Consider the following 18,945-nt stretch of genomic DNA (forward strand, 5'->3'; position numbering starts at 1 on the left):
TCCATAGGTTTTTCTTAAATAGCATACTCACATTCCTTATATTAAACCTAAAATATCTGTTAATTCACCAAACGCTAACATAAATCAGACTTTTTAGGAATACATCTGTTGTATAAAACAGATCACACCTGTACACATTGTGAATGAACACATATAAATAGTAAACCAAAGTATATTGTTGTAGGAAATCTAAAGAGTAAAATAAACTCCTATTTAGAGTTAAAAGTATGTAATTAAGCAAAATACTGGGTCTATGGTTAGTATGCAATGAAAAATACACTGATTGAATTATGCTGATAAACTCTTCTAGGAATGATTCTTAAGAGTCATTGTCTTTGAAACTAATTATTTCATAAATTTATTTTATACATGAAATCTATTTTACTGATATTATTTTATGATATCTTTTGTTTTTATCATGTCAATGTATTCAGTAAATTTATGAATATATTTTGTATATTCTTTATGTTGTATACATTATGTTGTATATTCTTTTTTCTTCAAAATGTTCTTTAGGAAAAAGAAATTTGAGCAGAAACAGACTGTTCTAGGACATTCTTTCTTTTAGATACATGAGTTTCTCCAGCATAAAAAATGATTGGATTCCAAATTGGTTAAATTGCTTCTTCTGTAACAGTACAGTGACATTCTGTCTTGTTACAGTGGAACATGTGCTCTCATTTCAGATGAGCTTTTCTGTGAAAAAGTTTTATTTGGCCCACATAGCCAATCCCCGAATTGTGGGTGTTACCTACTTTCCGTGTTACCAGTTTTTTTCATCATCATTATTGCTTCTGCTTCATTAGCTGTAGCACAGTTCAGGGCAACCCTTTTAAAGAATGAGATGTTTCTCAAAATAGACAAAACAGTTGGCTAGACAGAAAAGAGGTATCAACAAAATTAGATCTGTTGTCTGTGTGTTACTCCCTGAACCACTTCAGAGGCACATCATCTCACACGTGTGTAAATGAACAAACATTGAGTAGGCATATCATCTGTGCATTCCAACACAAACCTTTATCCTATTTTATTAAGGAAAGTAAATGATATGCAAAGTGATTTTGTTCAGAGAATACAGGACCAAAACCACCAAATAAATTATTGGTTTGGACCCTGTGAGCTCTTTTTAGCAAGCCTTCTAGGTGTTTCTGATGCAAGCTAAAGGTTGAAAAACACTCTGTAGAAACGCAGAAGGTATAAGGCACAGTTCTTGCCCCTAAGCACTTCTCCTTGGTCCCAAGGAATTCCCAGCTGCTTCAAATGTGCATTTTAATTACCTAGCACAGCTTTATAATCTATAAGCTTGGTTGATAGCGATAATATTATTACTGCTTAAGAGTGCAATGGGTTTTCATCTCTTGAGCAGCCATTCAATGAAATGTTTATTACAAAGTAGTAGTATCCATTACAAAAAGCCTTATGAACATTATGAGTTCAGCTGCATTGATATTGTTTGTTACAACACATAGACATAGAGAGGAGGAGAGAATCATAAAATATAAAATCTTGAGGGACACATAAAATCTTAAAGGACAAATATTTTCAGTAAAAAATTTCAAAGTGTTTCCTGTGTTGTGTTTAAATTCTAGAAATGATATCTTCTCAAGTTTATTAATATATGTTGTTTACAGCTTTCTGACAGCATAATATACAATGAACTATATATATATATATTTATAAAGCATTTAATTTGATAAATTTGGACACATATATACATAGTATCATAAAAGAGTTTGTAGATGGGCATTCAATTCTAATAAATTGCAAGTATTGATTACTTGTACAAGATTTCCCCCTTCCAACCCTAATTTCAGAATGGGGCTGCAGAAAAAGCTTCCTGAGTAAAGTAACATGAGCTGAGATTTGTAAGACAACTGTATACAGCCGCAGGTGAATACAAAGGGAATGAGTTTTACATAATGGAAATAAAGTCCATCTCACCTAGACTTCTAGACTTCTCACCTCTGACGTCTAGACTCAGGGCTGTTGTAATTTATCATCACGTTGTGTTTTGAAATATTTACTCAGTCTTTTTGTTTCTTATAATTCCAAATGAGATGAGCTTAACAGGGCAAGTGAAATAAACAACACTGTTTCTGAGAGTAGCCATCCTTGCAGTTTGTTTCTTGCATTAGAGTAACTTGTTTAGATTTGACCATCGATCCAGTCAGGAATTCATATTTATATGCTGTGTGTATTATAGAGAACAGCATGAGTAAAATTGTATTTTCACTTTTATACAATGAAATCTAATAGCTTGCCTTTAATTTCCATTTTACCTTCTTCTTCCCCCGAGCAAATTATTACCTCCCCAAATGTTCATTTATTATTACTCTTATGTGCTAATACTGAGACTTCACTTTTTGTTCTCTAACTTGCATTATTTCCTCCATTACAGGTTGGCTTCATGAGTTGGGAAAGAGACTGGAATCTCCATACTATGGAAACAATACCTTGGGGGGCCCATCGATCCGAAGTGCCTATATTGCCGCTCTGTACTTCACGCTGAGCAGCCTCACCAGTGTGGGTTTTGGGAACGTTTCTGCTAATACAGATGCAGAAAAGATCTTCTCCATCTGCACCATGCTGATTGGTGGTAAGAGAACATCTTTTATAGCAAGAAGAGGAATTGTGCCTGCCTGTCACTGCCTGTTTACTCTGTCCTGAAATATGATAAATTGGTTAACATTGGAAGATTCTAAAAGTGCTAATTAGATAGTCTAGATGCAACACTGTTGTTGTCTCTGTGGTTTCATATGAAAAGAGACTTGAGAGATTAACACACTAGAGCATGCATTTGAGAAGAATAGGGCTAGGTTAACATGTGGGGCTCCTATATAGAATCATTACCTCTACAGCTTATCGGTTTAACCTGCAAAGGTAAGAGGAAGTAAGAGGTGGGCATGTAGGCAAATTTATAATACACAGTTGCCCTGCCCACTAGGATATGTACCCTGGACAGTGGCTTAGAACATGACTTTCCCTAGATCCTCCAACTTACTTTTACATGTGACCTCTTTCTGGTCCACATTGTGGCCTTGAATCTAGGGATCAAGTCCATTTCAAACTCTTCACTCAGTTTCTTCATCTTTCAAGTGATGTATTAGACAAGAGGCACCTGTGGTTCTATCTCTGATGTAATATTATATGACTAGGAATAAACGCTGCTCTCTGTAAAGCAAGGGTATTAGCAAAATCAGCAGTACTTCTCCCAATAACAAAACAAATTTCCTTTAGATGTGAATTGTATTTTCATAGTCTTCACACTTCTCTCTCTAGGCAACTCTTTTATAAGAGACTCAGTGCAAAAGGGTAGTTGATTCAGCAAACATCTATCCCCACTCCTGGAATGAAAGCCCCAAATACTTGAGAAATCTCAAAACATTAAAAAGTTAGGAAACTTGCCTAATATGCTCTCTAGAGAATTTGATGACAATCAAAAATAAGGAACAAATATTTCTTATATGAACATAACAAAATAGTCTGCATTTTATACTTCTCTTCAAGGAAATCACATTTTTTAAAGCATTGAGAATATTTTTTAAAGCTGGCAAGCTCCATACTCAGTTAAAGTAAGAGACAGCTATACTTAATTCATAAATATACATAAAGACTGCAAAAACTGAGACTGGTAGATGCCAAATGTGAGAAGAGATGGGAAGAAGAGACAAGAGGGTCTAGCATGTCAAATCTCAGAAAGCATCAGCAAAAATACACTTCCTAAGTGTGAGGTTCATGATATAAAGTACAGAAGTTATCAAACTCTTTTGTTACAAGTAAGAGTGCCAAGTGAGCAAGTTTGGTAGAGAAGAAGGCTCAACTCACAAAGAATCACACAGACCATTCGTATTTGCAGAGATCATCCTAACAAAATACAGTAATTCTAAATATATTCATAAAGCTATTACTGTTATTAAAGAAGATCACAAACAGAAATGAAGTATCTTAGAAAAGATAGGTTAAAAATAAGCTAAAATAGCAAAGCAAAGATGCAAAAGAAAAAAGCAAAGCCATCTTATGCACAAAGATAAAATTGAAGGAAAAAGGGAATAGATATTGCAAAGAATATAATGAGTAATAAAGGATAAAAAGAAGGAAAGAAAAAGGAACTGAAGGGAAGGAAGAAAAAGAGAAAAAACAAAAAGGGAGAAAAAGAGGGAAGGGAGAGAGAGAGATCAAGGATGGAAAGCAGGCAGGCAGGCAAAAGAAAGAAAAAGAGTGAGTGACAAAGACAGAGAGGAACAAACTTAAAAAGAGTAGAGAAAACCCTAGCAGTAGAAAGCAGGCTAAGGAGAGCCAACCTATGAATGATACTTCTTAATGCATAAAGAAATTTTAATAAGAGTCAACAGCAAAGAAGGACTTTTCACTATATAGCATTTAACATATATATATATATATATATATATATTTTTTTTTTTTTTACAAATTTGGATAACATGAATTATTGCATGTAATTTTTTTAAGCAGGAAGAAAAGAACAAGCTAGACAGACGCACAATAGGAAGGAAGGAAAACAACAGGTCTGATTCAACCATTTATGTATTCAAATGTTGTATTAGTTTGTTCTCATGGTGCTAATAAAGACATACACAAGATTGAGTAATTTATAAAGAAAAAGAGGTTTAATGGACTCACAGTTCCACATGGCTGGGAGGCCTCACAAACATGGTGGATGGCAATGGAGGAACACAAGCACATTTTACATGGTGGCAGGCAAGAGAGCGTGTGCAGGAGAACTGCCCTTTATAAAATCATCAGATCTCGTGAGACTTATTCACTACCAGGAGAACAACGCAGGAAAAAGCAGCCCCCATGATGCAATTACCTCCTACCAGGTCCCTCCGCACAACATGTAGAGATTATAGGAACTGCAATTCAAGTTGACATTTGGATGGGAATATGGCCAAATCCTATCAAATGTATAACCAAATACTTACTGAATGCCTATCATATGCCAACATCAATATAGAATAAAATGTAAACATTTATTAGTTGTTATGCTCCATTCTCCAAGTGTTCTAACACAATACCATAATTTTTTAAGCAAATCTATTGGGGTTGGCACCATTATTATTTCATATAAGACAATTTATCATCTATTTTTATCTTTTATTTTTTTGTTGTGGTAAATTAATTATGTGACTTCTATAACTAAATGAGACTTAACATTCCTGGGATAAACATAACTTGATTAGGATGCATTACTTTCTAAAAATCATAGATCTGGATTCAGTTTGTTAATATGTTTAAAATTTTGTATCCATATTTGTGAGTGATATTGGCCTGCATTTTCCTTTTCTATCAGGACCTTGTATAATTTCAATATCAAAATTATACTACATCCATAAAATGAGTTGGGAAATGCTCCTTATTATTACTATACTTTAAGTTCTGGGATACATGTGCAGAATGTGCAGGTTTGTTACATAGGTATACACGTGGCATGGTGGTTTGCTGCATCCATCACCCCATCCTCTACATTGGATATCTCTCCTAATGCTATCCCTATTCTAAACCCCACTCCCTGATCTCCCTCCCCAGCCTCCCACCCTCTGACAGGCCTCGGTGTGTGATGTTCCCCTCCCTGCATCCATATGTTCTCATCGTTCAACATCCACTTATGAGTGAGAACAATTAGCATGTTCTCTTAATGACCTTAATTCACGCTATCACTTTGAGTTTTGAACCTTATAATAGCAGATGGCTCCTACAGGTTTCCTTGCATGACGGATGTGATATGAGTGTGTGGGTCTTAAGCAATTGGTCACCCAGCATACAGTGAAATCAAAGTAGCATAAAAACAAACCTTCCCTCAAGGAGCTTATGATTCAGTTTGGAGAAGATAGGCTGAAACGTGTGGAAAGAGTTTTAAACAATACCAGGCAGTAAATGCTAAGTGCCAAATCAGTTAGGAAGTTCAGAAGCAGTTAGAGTTTCTTGGAAAGACAGTGCTGTGGCAGAGTTGTTGAAGTAGCATGCTGGGACTATACCAACTGTAACAAGCTCTTGACTGATGTAGAGCAGTGACTGCCTAGGGAGCAGAGGACAGGAATTCTCATTTTCTGAAGAGCTACAATGTGCCAGGCCCCATGGTGACTGTTTCATATCCAGCATTATGACTTTGATACTTTCCATTCTCTGTGATAGCCCATATTTCAGCCAAGCAAAATCATAAGAATTTTGCAGATAAACACAGTCTATACTTATTTAATATTTGCCCATGTTTCTTCTACTCCTGATGAAAATTTTGGGAAATGTGCAAAGCTTAATTCTACTAACTTGACATTTCAAAAAATCTGTAAGATAATTGAGCTTATTCTCTATTGATCCACTTATTGTATTGTAATACTGAATCAAAAATTGTTAGGCACAGCTTATTCCCTGCTGTTCTCTGTAGGTGGGTGCTACACTAATCACAAGGCCAAAAGATATGGGAAATAATCTGACAATGTCACTTTGTTACTTGTTTCTTGAATGTTTATTGAGCAAATATTCTGGTGCAAAATCAGTGCTCATTGGTAAGGGGCATTAAAAAAATGTAGGTGACCTGAGCAGCACTTAGGAAATTAGCATGTTTGAAAGCCAAATGGCAACTAAGTGACTTGAATTTATTAAAGCTTTTCATATTTGTGTTTATGGAGAAATAATTTTATATTATTGTGAAAATTACCCTGGCTAGGAAAAATGATGCCTGCATTTTAATATTTCCTGATTAACCAATTACTTGAAAAACGTTGAGAACTAATCATAAGAGCTCACAATATTGAGCAATTTGTTCATTTAATTCTCATAATACTGTGAGATACAGATTATTAATACCCCAATTTAGACATAAGGCAGCAAAGATTTAGTGAGTTTAAATGCAGGACTCACTAAGACCTGGCAAACTTTTTGTAAAATATTCATTTTATTATGTACTATAAATTGATTTTACTTAATTTTTATAAACAAATAATTATTTTTAAAAAGAAAAATCTAAAGTTTGTGTTACCACAGACTTAAGTCTAGGATATTTCACTAGGAATCCCCCACACAAGGCTGATGAAATCGCTATTGGCAAGGATGCAATATACTAGAAAAATAGGCAGTAGCAATATTAAATGAGAAAGGGGACTGCCAAAACTTCAGGTAGTTATCAAGGACAGAGATAATATTGCTCAGTGAGAAGAAATGAAAAAATGCTGACTGGATCCACCTGGGAGTCCTCTAGGAATCCACCAGAATTTCCACACGAGTTGTACAGATTTTATTTTACATATATACATATATAAAAAGGATATATTTATGCTTATATATGTATATATATATAAGCATGTTTGTATGTAGATAGCATATATGTATATGTGTGTATATAACATATATACATTTGCTTATATATACATACATATAGACATATATAAGCATAAACTTCATATATATGTGTGTGTGTGTGTGTGTGTGTGTGTGTGTGTGTGTGTGATATAAAGTTTCCATTTAAGATGCCATATAAACTTTCTGTAATTATGGAGTGTACAAACCACTAATATATGGGAGGAATATTTAAAACTATAAATCAAGGAAATTTAAAGCAAAAATCGTTTCTAAAAATTATATCTAGACAAAACTGTATTTTGAGAGCACCCAAAATGAGTAAGTAATCCTAATAGCTTTAGATGAATGTTAGAGTTAATGAGTGAATTCAGTAAGGTTTGTGGATACAAGATCAATATGCAAAAAAAATTGCATTTCTATGTACTAGTAACAAATAATTAGAAATAAAACATTAAAAATGATTACAAAAACATTAAATATATATGAATAATTATAACTAAAAATAGGTAAGACTTCTGCACAGAAAATTACAAAACATTAGTGAGAAAATAATAGAAGGGTATACAATGGTGATGGTTGCTAATTATGGACTCAACATTGTGAAAATACCAGTTGTACTCGAAGTAATCTAAAGATTCAATGTGATCCCAATAAAAATTCCAGTAGATGTGTGTTTGTGTGTGGGTGTGTTTGAAAATTGACAAGTTGTTTCTAAAACTTAGTGGAAAAGAGCTAAAACCAGTCAAAGCTATCATGAAAAAGAACAAAGTTGGAAGATTGTTGCTACAGATATCAAGATATATTTCGATGTGTTTCAAAGTTATAGTAATTAAGGTATGGTGTTTGTTCAATAATAGACCAATAGGCCAATGAAATAGAAGAAAGTTCAGAAACAGGCTCACATCTATGTTGTCACTTCATTTGCAACATAGATGCTACTTTCAAAAAATGTTGTTAGGTCAAATCTATATCTACCTGTTGGAAGACAACCTTGATTCCTCTTAAAACTGTACATAAAAATTAATTCCAGGTGGATTTTGATGTAAATGTAGGAGGGAAAACAATAAAACCTCTAAAAGGTAATATAGGAGAATATTCTTATGACCTGGGATTTGGCAAAGTTTTCCTAATCATGACACAAAAAGCCCTAACCATAAAGACAAAGAATGATCAACTGAATGGCAGAACTTCTTTTTTATCAAAAGACATTATTATAAATGTGAAGAGGGAAGCTACAAGATAGGAGAAGATATTTGCAAATGTTTATCTGACAAAGGACTCTGATCTACTATATATAAAGAACTGTTAAATCAGTAAGAAAAAAAATCAGACAACTCCCCAAAATGGACAAGAGCTTGAAAAAACACCTCAAAAATAGATTTCCAATACCTGAATAGATGACAAACATACATATTAAAAAAAAGTGTTTGACATCATTAGGAACATGCAAATTAAAACCAAAATTAGACACCATTTTACGTTCACCAAAATGATATGTTTAACAACACTGCAACCCTAAGTGTTTGAGAGGATATAGAACATCTTGACCTCTCCTATACTGTTGATGGGCATGTCAGTTGGTACAGCTTTGTCAACATCTACCAAAGCTGAATATACCTCTACTCTGTAATTCAACATTCCACTTCTGAGTATATAACCAATGGAAATGCATCTATACTTCAGGAGATAGATAGATGATAGATAGATAGATAGATAGATAGATAGATAGATAGATAGATAGATAGATGTCTATAGAAGCATTTTTATAAGAATCTTAAACTGGGAATATCTATTAGGAGAATAAATAATTGTAAAATACCTATTCAAGAGAGCATTATACACTAATATAACTAAATGAACTACTATGTCATGCAACCCTATGGATGAATATTACAAACTCAATGCTCAGCGGAGAAGCCAGACACAAAAAAGTTCATACTGTGTGATTTTGCTTAGACAAAGTTTAAAGATAGGCAAAGCTTATTAATTGTAATATAATTGGTAACTGTTGTTACCTCTGGTGAGGGAATTGGTTAGTGACTATGAGGGGAACACAAGGGAAACCTCCAGGATACTAACATTTTGTTTATTCATCTAGAGTGACAGGAGGTGGTGATTCTATGTTTACTTTGAAAAATCTCAATGAGCTACACATTTAGCAAGTGTGTTCTATATGTATCTTTGATTTTAATTTTACCTTGTAAAATTTTAATAGATGAGCTAAAAATAATGTATCAAGTGTGAGTGTAGAAAAGAAGCAGAGTAATAGTGAGCTAATTCTTGCCTTTCATATCAGGTTGTTTTTAGGTTTGCCTTAACAATAATGAGTCAAGCAATGCAGTACAGTCATATTGTCCACAATTTTGGTGGCAACTGCAAAAATACCCCAAAAATTTATTTTAAAAGGTTAACTTTGGTGAGTGGGATGGGGGTGAAGGGATGGGTTTGGGCCTGACTGTTTATCATAGATTTTTAAACAATTTGCTTACAATTACAAAACTTTTTTAAAAAGTATCAAACTACCAGTGGCTCAGAGGCTCATTTCAGTTCCGTAAATATTATGGCATACTTAAATTATGCCAAGAGCTGTGCTAGATACAGGGGAAACAAAGGTGACTAAGATATGATACTTTCCTTCAAGGAGTTCACAGTTTAATAATGGAAATAGGTACTTAAGCAGATGATGTTCTTATTTATATCTTTTTCTATAATACACACTTAGAAAAAAATGAAAAACAAAGATAAAATTACACATAGCCTCAATATCAAAAGATAGTTTTCCAGATTTTCCATACATATTTTTTTAAATGTTTAGGTAGCACCTTTCATATTTTTTGCAATCAGACAAAATATACCAAAAAGATTTTCCCATGTCTTTAAAAATTCTATCATACTAAGCAGTGACTGCCTATAGTCACCTAACGAATTTGCCCCGGTTAATCGAGTTATCAGCACAGCTTTGGAGGTTGGATAAAGCTTCCTAGTAAATTATTGTTCATCGCTGAGAAGATATTCAGTTTCAATGAAGCATTATTATCACAAAGTAATCAAGGCTTCCCTTGGGTCCCCCCCAGTGAATACACACACTACCCTGACAGTTTTATTGGATCCATATCATGAGATATGGTGTTCACAAATTCAGGCTGTTCTCAAGATGTCTTTGCACTGCCATTTAAATTCATCATTTAGGAAATTTTTCTCATCTCTATTCTCTCTGCCATCTGCCATCCACGAGCCAGTATACTTATAACCAAGAATGGAAATTTCCAGAGCAATGAGGAGGTGGGAGAGAGAAGGAGGGCAGCTAAGATTACCCAAAACCTGAGCTCTGGCCTCTTTTTATATCAGTAGAAAGTTTCCCCTACTTAGCCTCCAAAGCCACCACAAAATCATTGGCTAAATTAATTAGCAATGATGCTACACCCCAGGAGATCAGTGTTGTCCAAAATTCAGGAAAAGAAATTGAAGGGGGAAGGAAAAGGAGAAGGAAGGGAAATGCAAAGAGAAAGGAAAAGACAAAGGGAAAGAGAAAGAGAAAGACAGGCAGTTCTATAGAAACACTTCTTTCATTTGAGAACCGCTTACTTTTTTTCTTAGATGCCAATTGTTGAGGTTCTTTCCAGGACCTGATACTGAGATGAGATTTTACAAAATGCATTTTATGCAAAACTCCTACACACACACACACACACAAAGAGATGCCCACACACTCAGCAGGTCTAACACTCAAGAATTATATACATCAAATTTGCTAGAAATAAAGGAAAAGTAAGCGATAATTTCCAAACTGACCTGGATACAGAAGTTCTTGCGTCAAACTTTTATAGCAGATGGAATGATTTTCCCTGACAGTTACACACACTCTTTGCCAGAGTGAAATGATAACCAGTGACAGAATGGTCATAATAACTTTGGAAAATGAAAGGCTATGAAAACCAGAATTTTATTTTCTAACTACTTAAATTAGAAGTAGTTATCTATGCTGAAATGAGACTTTGAAATTGTGGTGACTCAGACATAGACTAGTACTTCTCAACAACACTTATGAATGCTACAATTAATCCATTAATTCATTTTATTGATAAAGTACAAATAGGATGCTAAAAAACTGAACATATTACTTCTGTTACTTTAAGTGCTTTACACATTATAATTAAGCAAAGCAAAGTTAAAATCACACACATAATTAAGGAAAGCAATGTTAAAATAAATGAAACAAAATTATTCTCCGTACTCGATTTAATCTCCATGAAAAGACTATTACATAGTGTTAAAGATGGTACAGCTTCCAAACACTTAGCCCATAAGTATATTAAGGGAGCCTGAAATCGATGTTTAATTTCTTTGACTTGGAGCAGAATCAGTTCTTTTCTTTGGTGAGTGTTTATCAAAAATAGAGCTCTTATCTTCCAAATAAGATATTTAAGCATCAAAACTGCTGCACTTCTAAAACAATACAGAAGAACGAACCTCTATTTAGAATCTATGAAGAACAAACGCAACATTTAGTTGTTGCATGATATATATTTTTCATGGAACATTTTTGACCTGTTGGGAAACATTTCATTTTTGAACATTTAGGAATACATACTTACACATTCTTGCATGTGTCAGGCATTTATTAAGTACGTTTTTAATTTCTCTCATCAATAAGCTATGTCTACTAAGAGCCGCTCTTTACTATTTAAGAGGTTACAGGGAAACCTTAAATCTGGGTCATTTTCCTCAAACTTAATTGCATTGAGAATGCTGAAAATTCATGATAATACTTTTCACTTTCATAAGAAAAATTAACATGAATTGAGCAACTACTGGTTTCTCATACATATACTAGGCAATTTTTAAGAAATATATAGCTCTTTAAATCTTGAAATAGTTCTATGAGTAAAGGCTATTTAACATAATTAGTATTCCCATTTAACATGAGTCTGTTTAAAGGAATTACATAACTTACTAAGTTCACACAATTAAGTAGCAAAATCAGTATTAAAATCCAGATCTGATTCTGAAGTTCATATTCTCCCTGCAACATTATATTGCCTTTTTTATATAGACCCTAAGTTTAACCCTATTCTAGTAACTTTTCCAACATACTGAGGCCAAGTTATGAGGGGAGTGATTTTATAGACATAGTGACTATTATTCCATAGAGAAATGATGATATATTACCTGGGAAAGGATTTTAATTCCATTGTTAGATTAGAATTCAATTACTATTCCAGTGTTCTGTAATTTCTGTTAAATGTAGGGGGGAAACAAGATTTGAATTGGGGATGTACTGAACATTCAGGAGGATAGAGGTAATAACATGTTGACATATTTCCACTAATGTATCCATCATGAAGCTAAGAAATTTTTAACATAGCTCCTTGGACACTGCAGTTTTGATACAGGTACATTTTGATAGATACTAATAGACAAGCTACTAAATGTTTAGTCTTTTTTTAAGCCCCCAAATTACTGAAACAGATGATTTCACCCAACTCATAAGCTTCACCTAATTCCCAATCCTGTCCCAGAATAAGGATCAGGGATAAAATCTGAATGTTACTTAGAGTTGACTTATCCATAAATATGAATGTACTTGGCCCTCATCTCTCTCTGAGTTTCCCAGTTCCAGGTATGTCCAAGGCCTTCTTGGATTATCCACTGGTGTTTATTTAGACCATTTCAGTTCCGTTCTGCTAATGACTAGTGAGTGGAAAATCCTGTCATTCCTTCTCTGGCTTGACAATACCTAGTTGCTTCCCAAAGTGGGTAATTCCTGGAATATGAGGTCCATCCTCTCACTCTGAACAGGTCATCTGTGTTCTCCAGAAGAAATATTCACCCTAAATCACCATATGCTCTCAAATTCTGGTAAACAAATTTTTTTCATGTAATTACACTTTGATGGTAGGTTTGGGGCAGGCTCCAAGGGCAGGCTTAGCAAGAAAATGGAGGTTAAATACTATCTGGCTGACAAACCTCATTGAAACAAGAGTCCCATATACATGTACCCTGCTGGTGCATCTCATGGTGGCAAAAATAACTCTATGTAGAATACATCTTTTTCTCTGTGAATTCATTTGTTTCTTGAATGGTCTCAAATAAAGTACTGCAGAGCTGGGGTTGGGCCGGGTATTGGAGCTTCAGACCGCTCAAGAAATCTTCAATTACATTTTTAACAACCTCCTCCATATCTGCATTAATATAAATATAGTTAATATTCTAAAATGAATTTTAAATGATGGCTTTTTTTGGGGGGTGAGACTAAAATACCCACAAAGGCTAACTAGTTATAATAGACTTATTTCAAAAATTAGTTTCATTTGTTACTATAATAGTTATTAAACTACAACTTTATAGCTTATTCTATCAAACTAGAAATTTTATTGTAACTATTAAGCTATACATAATTATTAAAATAATATACATGTAAATCGAGTTCCAATAAAAGTTTCTCATAACCAGAATGGCAGCTAACAGATAAATCAAAGGGGCCTATTTTGCATATTATTGAGTACTTTTAAAGATATTTTTACTCTAATCAACCCATATGGAGTCAAAATGACTACTTCAGGTTTTCCCCTGACACACTGTCTGCACCAAAATGCCTATACCAAAATAGCTGTATCAACATGGCCATATAAGCAAGCTCTGCTCCAATACAGGATAGACTGTAGATTTAGATTTAAGTGGTGGGCTCCACCATCTTATTTCTCTTCCATTATATACTGTGTTGTTCTTTCTAGCCTTGATGCACGCCCTGGTGTTTGGAAATGTGACAGCAATCATACAGAGGATGTACTCCAGGTGGTCCCTCTATCACACTAGAACTAAGGATCTGAAAGACTTCATCCGTGTCCATCACCTGCCCCAACAACTCAAGCAGAGGATGCTCGAATATTTTCAGACAACCTGGTCAGTCAACAATGGAATAGACTCAAATGAGGTAATGTTCGTTTCTCATGTTGTTTTCAGGCAGAAAGCATATATTCTAGGGTAAAAGCAAGATGCTCTAATGCAGGTATCAGAAGTGAAAACACACCAACATCTTTATTCCTTTATTTTTTTTAATTCTTCATGAATCCCAATCCATCTTCTTTCACTTGCTTTGGCTTCTGTTTTCAGAATGCCAATTTGGATTGACCAAAGTTTTTTATTAACTTGCTGCTTGTTAAATCAAGTGGACTTATTTTCCTTCTAATTGTCTCTTTTCAAAGGAATCAATTATTATGATAATTTAACAATGTAATCTGGGATAATTATATGAATCAAGTTTCTATTTCCCTTTAACATTAAGAAAGTTAAAAAAATTTCCATCAAAGGGGTTGTCTTTATGCTTCCAGAAACACCCCAGACTACCATGATAAAAAAAAAAAAAAAGGTATTACATAAATCAACCAACTATTTCATCAACCCACCAACCTAACCTGTAACCAGCATTTAGTAGTGATTAACTGGTTTCTTCCCTCTTCATATAATCACCATTGGGTCCAAATTCCGTATCTTCTGTCCTGACCAGGACTCTCTGTGAGAAGCAAGTCACAATGAGTCATATGTTTTCCTGCTAAAGCCTTTTATTAATTTGTTCTTTCTCCAGACTGCTTGTCAGTTGATTACTCAGTAGCACATAACTGAAATCACAGTCACTGAAAAAAATCTCTCCAGGATTACACATACTTAGATTTCCTCTTCTGTATGCTGGATGGCCAAACAGCAGGAGACAGTAGGAAGAGCATCCCTGCTGTCTTGCGAAGTAAATCAGTTAGACTACACTTACCCCAATTTGATTTCCTCCTTCATCTTCTCTGACAGCTTTTGAAAGACTTTCCAGATGAACTGCGTTCTGACATCACTATGCACTTGAACAAGGAGATTTTACAGTTGTCCCTTTTTGAATGTGCCAGCCGGGGCTGCCTCAGGTCTCTGTCTCTACACATCAAAACCTCTTTCTGTGCTCCGGGGGAGTATCTGCTGCGTCAAGGGGATGCTTTGCAGGCCATCTACTTTGTATGCTCGGGCTCCATGGAAGTTCTTAAAGACAGCATGGTGCTGGCTATTCTTGGTAGGTCTGAATTGAAAAACTTCTATGAAATTTGACTCTGGAGCATAAATTAAGAAGATGAAATGGGGGAAAAAACTGCTATTGAGAGTAGGAAAAGAACGGATGAAGACATGAACTCAGGAGTATTCTTCATATGAGTTTATTTACCTAGTGTTATATCCAACATATGATTTAATTCTTGCAAGAAATCCAGTAGTTTAAATATTATCTCCATTTTAGACATGAATAGATATTACTTAACTAGCCCAGACCACATAGTAAGAAAATGAACTCAGTTATTTTTGTTTCCTAAAGCCAAATTATTAATCATGATGTATACTACCTTTGGTGAAATAGCTGCTCTGTTTTAAGAGGGCGTTTATTTTTGTGGAAAATTAATTCAGAGAACACAAAAATTAAACTTTATCTGTGCTAGAAATAGAGCAAAAATGACTATGTTTCAAGAATAAGCTCTCATAGCAGTCATTAACCTAATACTGTCAAGGTGACTATAGCCTCTTTTTACCTCCTTAAAGAAAACTTACAAGATATATTGTCAAACTTTTGTGCCACAGAATTGACTCTCAATATTAATACATAATTGGTCTTCATTGAAATATAAAAGGCAGATGACAAAAATTGTCATGCAGAGTTAATGTATAAAAAATCCTATTTACAATTTTCTGTGGGGCTCTTTTAACAATCACTCTAGGCCAGGCACAGTGGCTCATGCCTGTAATCCCAGCACATTTGGAGACGAGGCAGGTGAATCGCTTGAGCTCATGAGTTTAAGACCAGCCTGGGCCTCATGGACAGATCCTGTCTCTACTAAAAATAGAAATAATTAGCTGGCCCTGGTGTCAGGAGCCCATAGTTCCAGCTACCTGGGAAGCTAAGATTGGAGGACCGCTTGCGTCTGAGAGGTGGAAGTTGTCGTAAGCCAAGATAGCGCCACTGTACTCCAGCCTGTGTGCAGAGAGAGAGAGACAGTGTCTCAAAAAAAAAAAAACAAAAACTCTAATTTTTGTTTCTTTATTCAACTAATGTTTATTGAGGGCCTATGAATGAATTTAGTACTGTTCTAACCCCCAAGAATGCAGCAAAAAAGAAAATAGCCAAAATCCTTGCCGGCATGAAAATTAAACTCAAGTGAAGGATATGATGGGGTCTGAGACCAGTTAAGGTGGTAGCAGTGATGGGAAGAGGCAGTGAATTCAGGATATATTTCAAACACCAGCATGAGATACAAATGTTTAGAGTTTGTACTAATAAAAAGGGGTGAATTCAGTACTTTTTATTTTTCATTTTTAAGAACCTTATGTTTGTAAACAATTACTTGCAAAGTGTATTCACACACAAGATCTCATTTAAGCCTGTGTCAACACAGAGAGACAGATGGCAAAGGTATTCTCCCTCTTTATCTAAAGTCAAAGCTAACCTAACACTTTGGACTCTGTATTCAGGACTTTTTCCATGTCTAAACAATACCTATTTCTCTTAATTTAAAACAAAAAACAAAAAACTCTGCACTCATGTTTATCACAGCACTGTTTACGATAGCAACAATATGGAATCAACCTAAGTGTCCATCAATGGATGAATGGATTAAAAATGTGGTACATAGATGCAATGGAATACTATTCATACATAAAGAAGAATGAAATCATGTATTTTGCAGCAGTATGGATTGAACTGGAGGCCATTATGTTAAGTGAAGTAACTCAGAAAAAGAAAGTCAAATACCACATGTTCTCACTTATAAGTGGGAGGTAAATACAGTATACAGGTGTACCTAGAGTGTGGAATAGCCGCCACTGAAGACTAGGAAAAGTGGAAGATGGGTGGGTGGCGAGGGGGGTGGGGAGGGTGAAAATAACTTAATGGATACGATGTATACCATTCGAGTGATGGTTATACTCAAAGTCCAGACTTCACCACTAGGCAATATATCTGTGTAACAAAACTGCACTTGTATTCCTTAAATCGGTGCAAATGTATTTTTAAAAAACTATTATTCTATATAATCATTGTAGGGCTTCTATCGTGGATTCTGCTAGTAAGTTTCAAAATAGATTATATTTTGGAAGATAAAAAAGAGAACTAATATTTATTGAATCCCTAATGAGCTGGATGTTTTATGCCCATTATTGAATTTAAAACTTGCAACCTTATTATTTGTGTGTTATGATCTGAATGTTTGTGTCCTCCCAAAATCGGTATGTCAAAATTTAACCCCCAATATGATGGTATTAGAGGTGGGGCCTTGAAGAGGTGAATAGGTGATGAGAGCAGAGCCGTAGTGAATGGGATTAGCGTCTTTATAATAGAGGCTGAAAAGAGCTACCTTGCCCTTTCTGCCATGTGTGGACAGAACTAAAAGGTGCCATCTGTGAATCACGAAGTGAACTCTTACCAGACACCAGCCTTCAGAACTAAGAGAAATAATTTTGTTTATAAGCCACCCAGTTTGCAGTATGGCAGCCTGAATAGACTAAGACAGTATGATGATTTCCAAAATTAAAGGTGAAGAGATAGACCCTGGTGAATGATGAAAGACTTATATGCTTTTCACTGCTTCATGTTGACTTGTTTACCACTTAAAGAGTAGAGTTAGCGTTTGTCTTTCAATTTTGTGACTCATTTCTTATCTCATCCTCTTATGTTTTTCTACTTTACAGAAAGGCATGGAATAGCCACTAAGAGTTTACTACTAATATGGCCATTTCTTTATCAATATTAGAGTAAGATGCAATATTAGAGTAACTCAATATTAGAGTAAGGCTCCGTGTGTGTGTGTGTGTGTGTGTGTGTGTGTGTGTCTGTTTTCTTTCTTAAGAGGAGACTTTAACACTCGTTCTGGCATCTTCTCAACTTCATGAAGTTAAAGGCCAGTCACCCTATCATCCTGTGATTCTAAATTAGAATTAACAGTTATTCTTAATTTGTTTCAAAAACTTAACATTAACAATAAAATACTTTTACTGATTTTTCCTTAGTACCACTAAAAGTTTTATAGTCTGCCTAATGATTCAGCCTGTTTCTAAGAGGGCATCTAGACTTTTTCTTCAGAATCTTATGGTTTGATATTAATGTAAGTAAATACAATGCAACATTCTAAACAGATATAATGTGGATTTTTCTGTAATTGTGGTACATTTTAAATTTTGGTAGCTAGCAGCAGTTTTAGGAACAGAATATGAGGGCATCATCGCATCATCGATGATACTAGAGCACAGTAAGTGCAAATGTAGTGGTTTCTATGTAACTTCCATTGCTAGTCAAATATGATCCAACTGGGTCTTTCTTGTTATATTTTTTAAAACTATTTATGGCTGAAAGATTTAATTCATTACCTTTTGCTCCTGGCCCCAAGTTTCTCCATAAATTGTGATTAACACGGATAACACTTTCACATCTTTGCCTCTACCTCATATATATCAAAAGTAAAAAATGCCGCATGACCATTCTGAAAACTGGTTTGTGGTACTGGGACTAAACTCAAACAAAGGCAATATATTATTAATATTTACTTTCTGTGATTAACATTATTTCAATAGAGATTGATTATTTTACTTTACCTATGGTAACATTGCCTTATAGGG

At 34.7% G+C, this 18,945-nt stretch overlaps 1 protein-coding gene across 2 annotated transcripts in view; it reads left to right on the top strand.

Moving 5' to 3' along the window:
- The window catches only part of KCNH8 (potassium voltage-gated channel subfamily H member 8), a 340,790-nt gene that overhangs the window by 256,163 nt on the left and 65,682 nt on the right, over positions 1-18,945 (top strand). For both annotated transcript variants that reach the window (XM_032267464.1, XM_032267473.1), the window contains 3 exons: positions 2,399-2,596; positions 14,049-14,248; positions 15,115-15,364. In XM_032267464.1, the coding sequence (XP_032123355.1) occupies positions 2,399-2,596; positions 14,049-14,248; positions 15,115-15,364 (648 nt within the window). The remainder of the gene's footprint in view (positions 1-2,398; positions 2,597-14,048; positions 14,249-15,114; positions 15,365-18,945) is intronic.

Source organism: Sapajus apella, unplaced genomic scaffold, assembly GCF_009761245.1.
Source record: "Sapajus apella isolate SASKATOON/1434 unplaced genomic scaffold, GSC_monkey_1.0 scaffold4, whole genome shotgun sequence".
Taxonomy (NCBI): domain Eukaryota; kingdom Metazoa; phylum Chordata; class Mammalia; order Primates; family Cebidae; genus Sapajus; species Sapajus apella.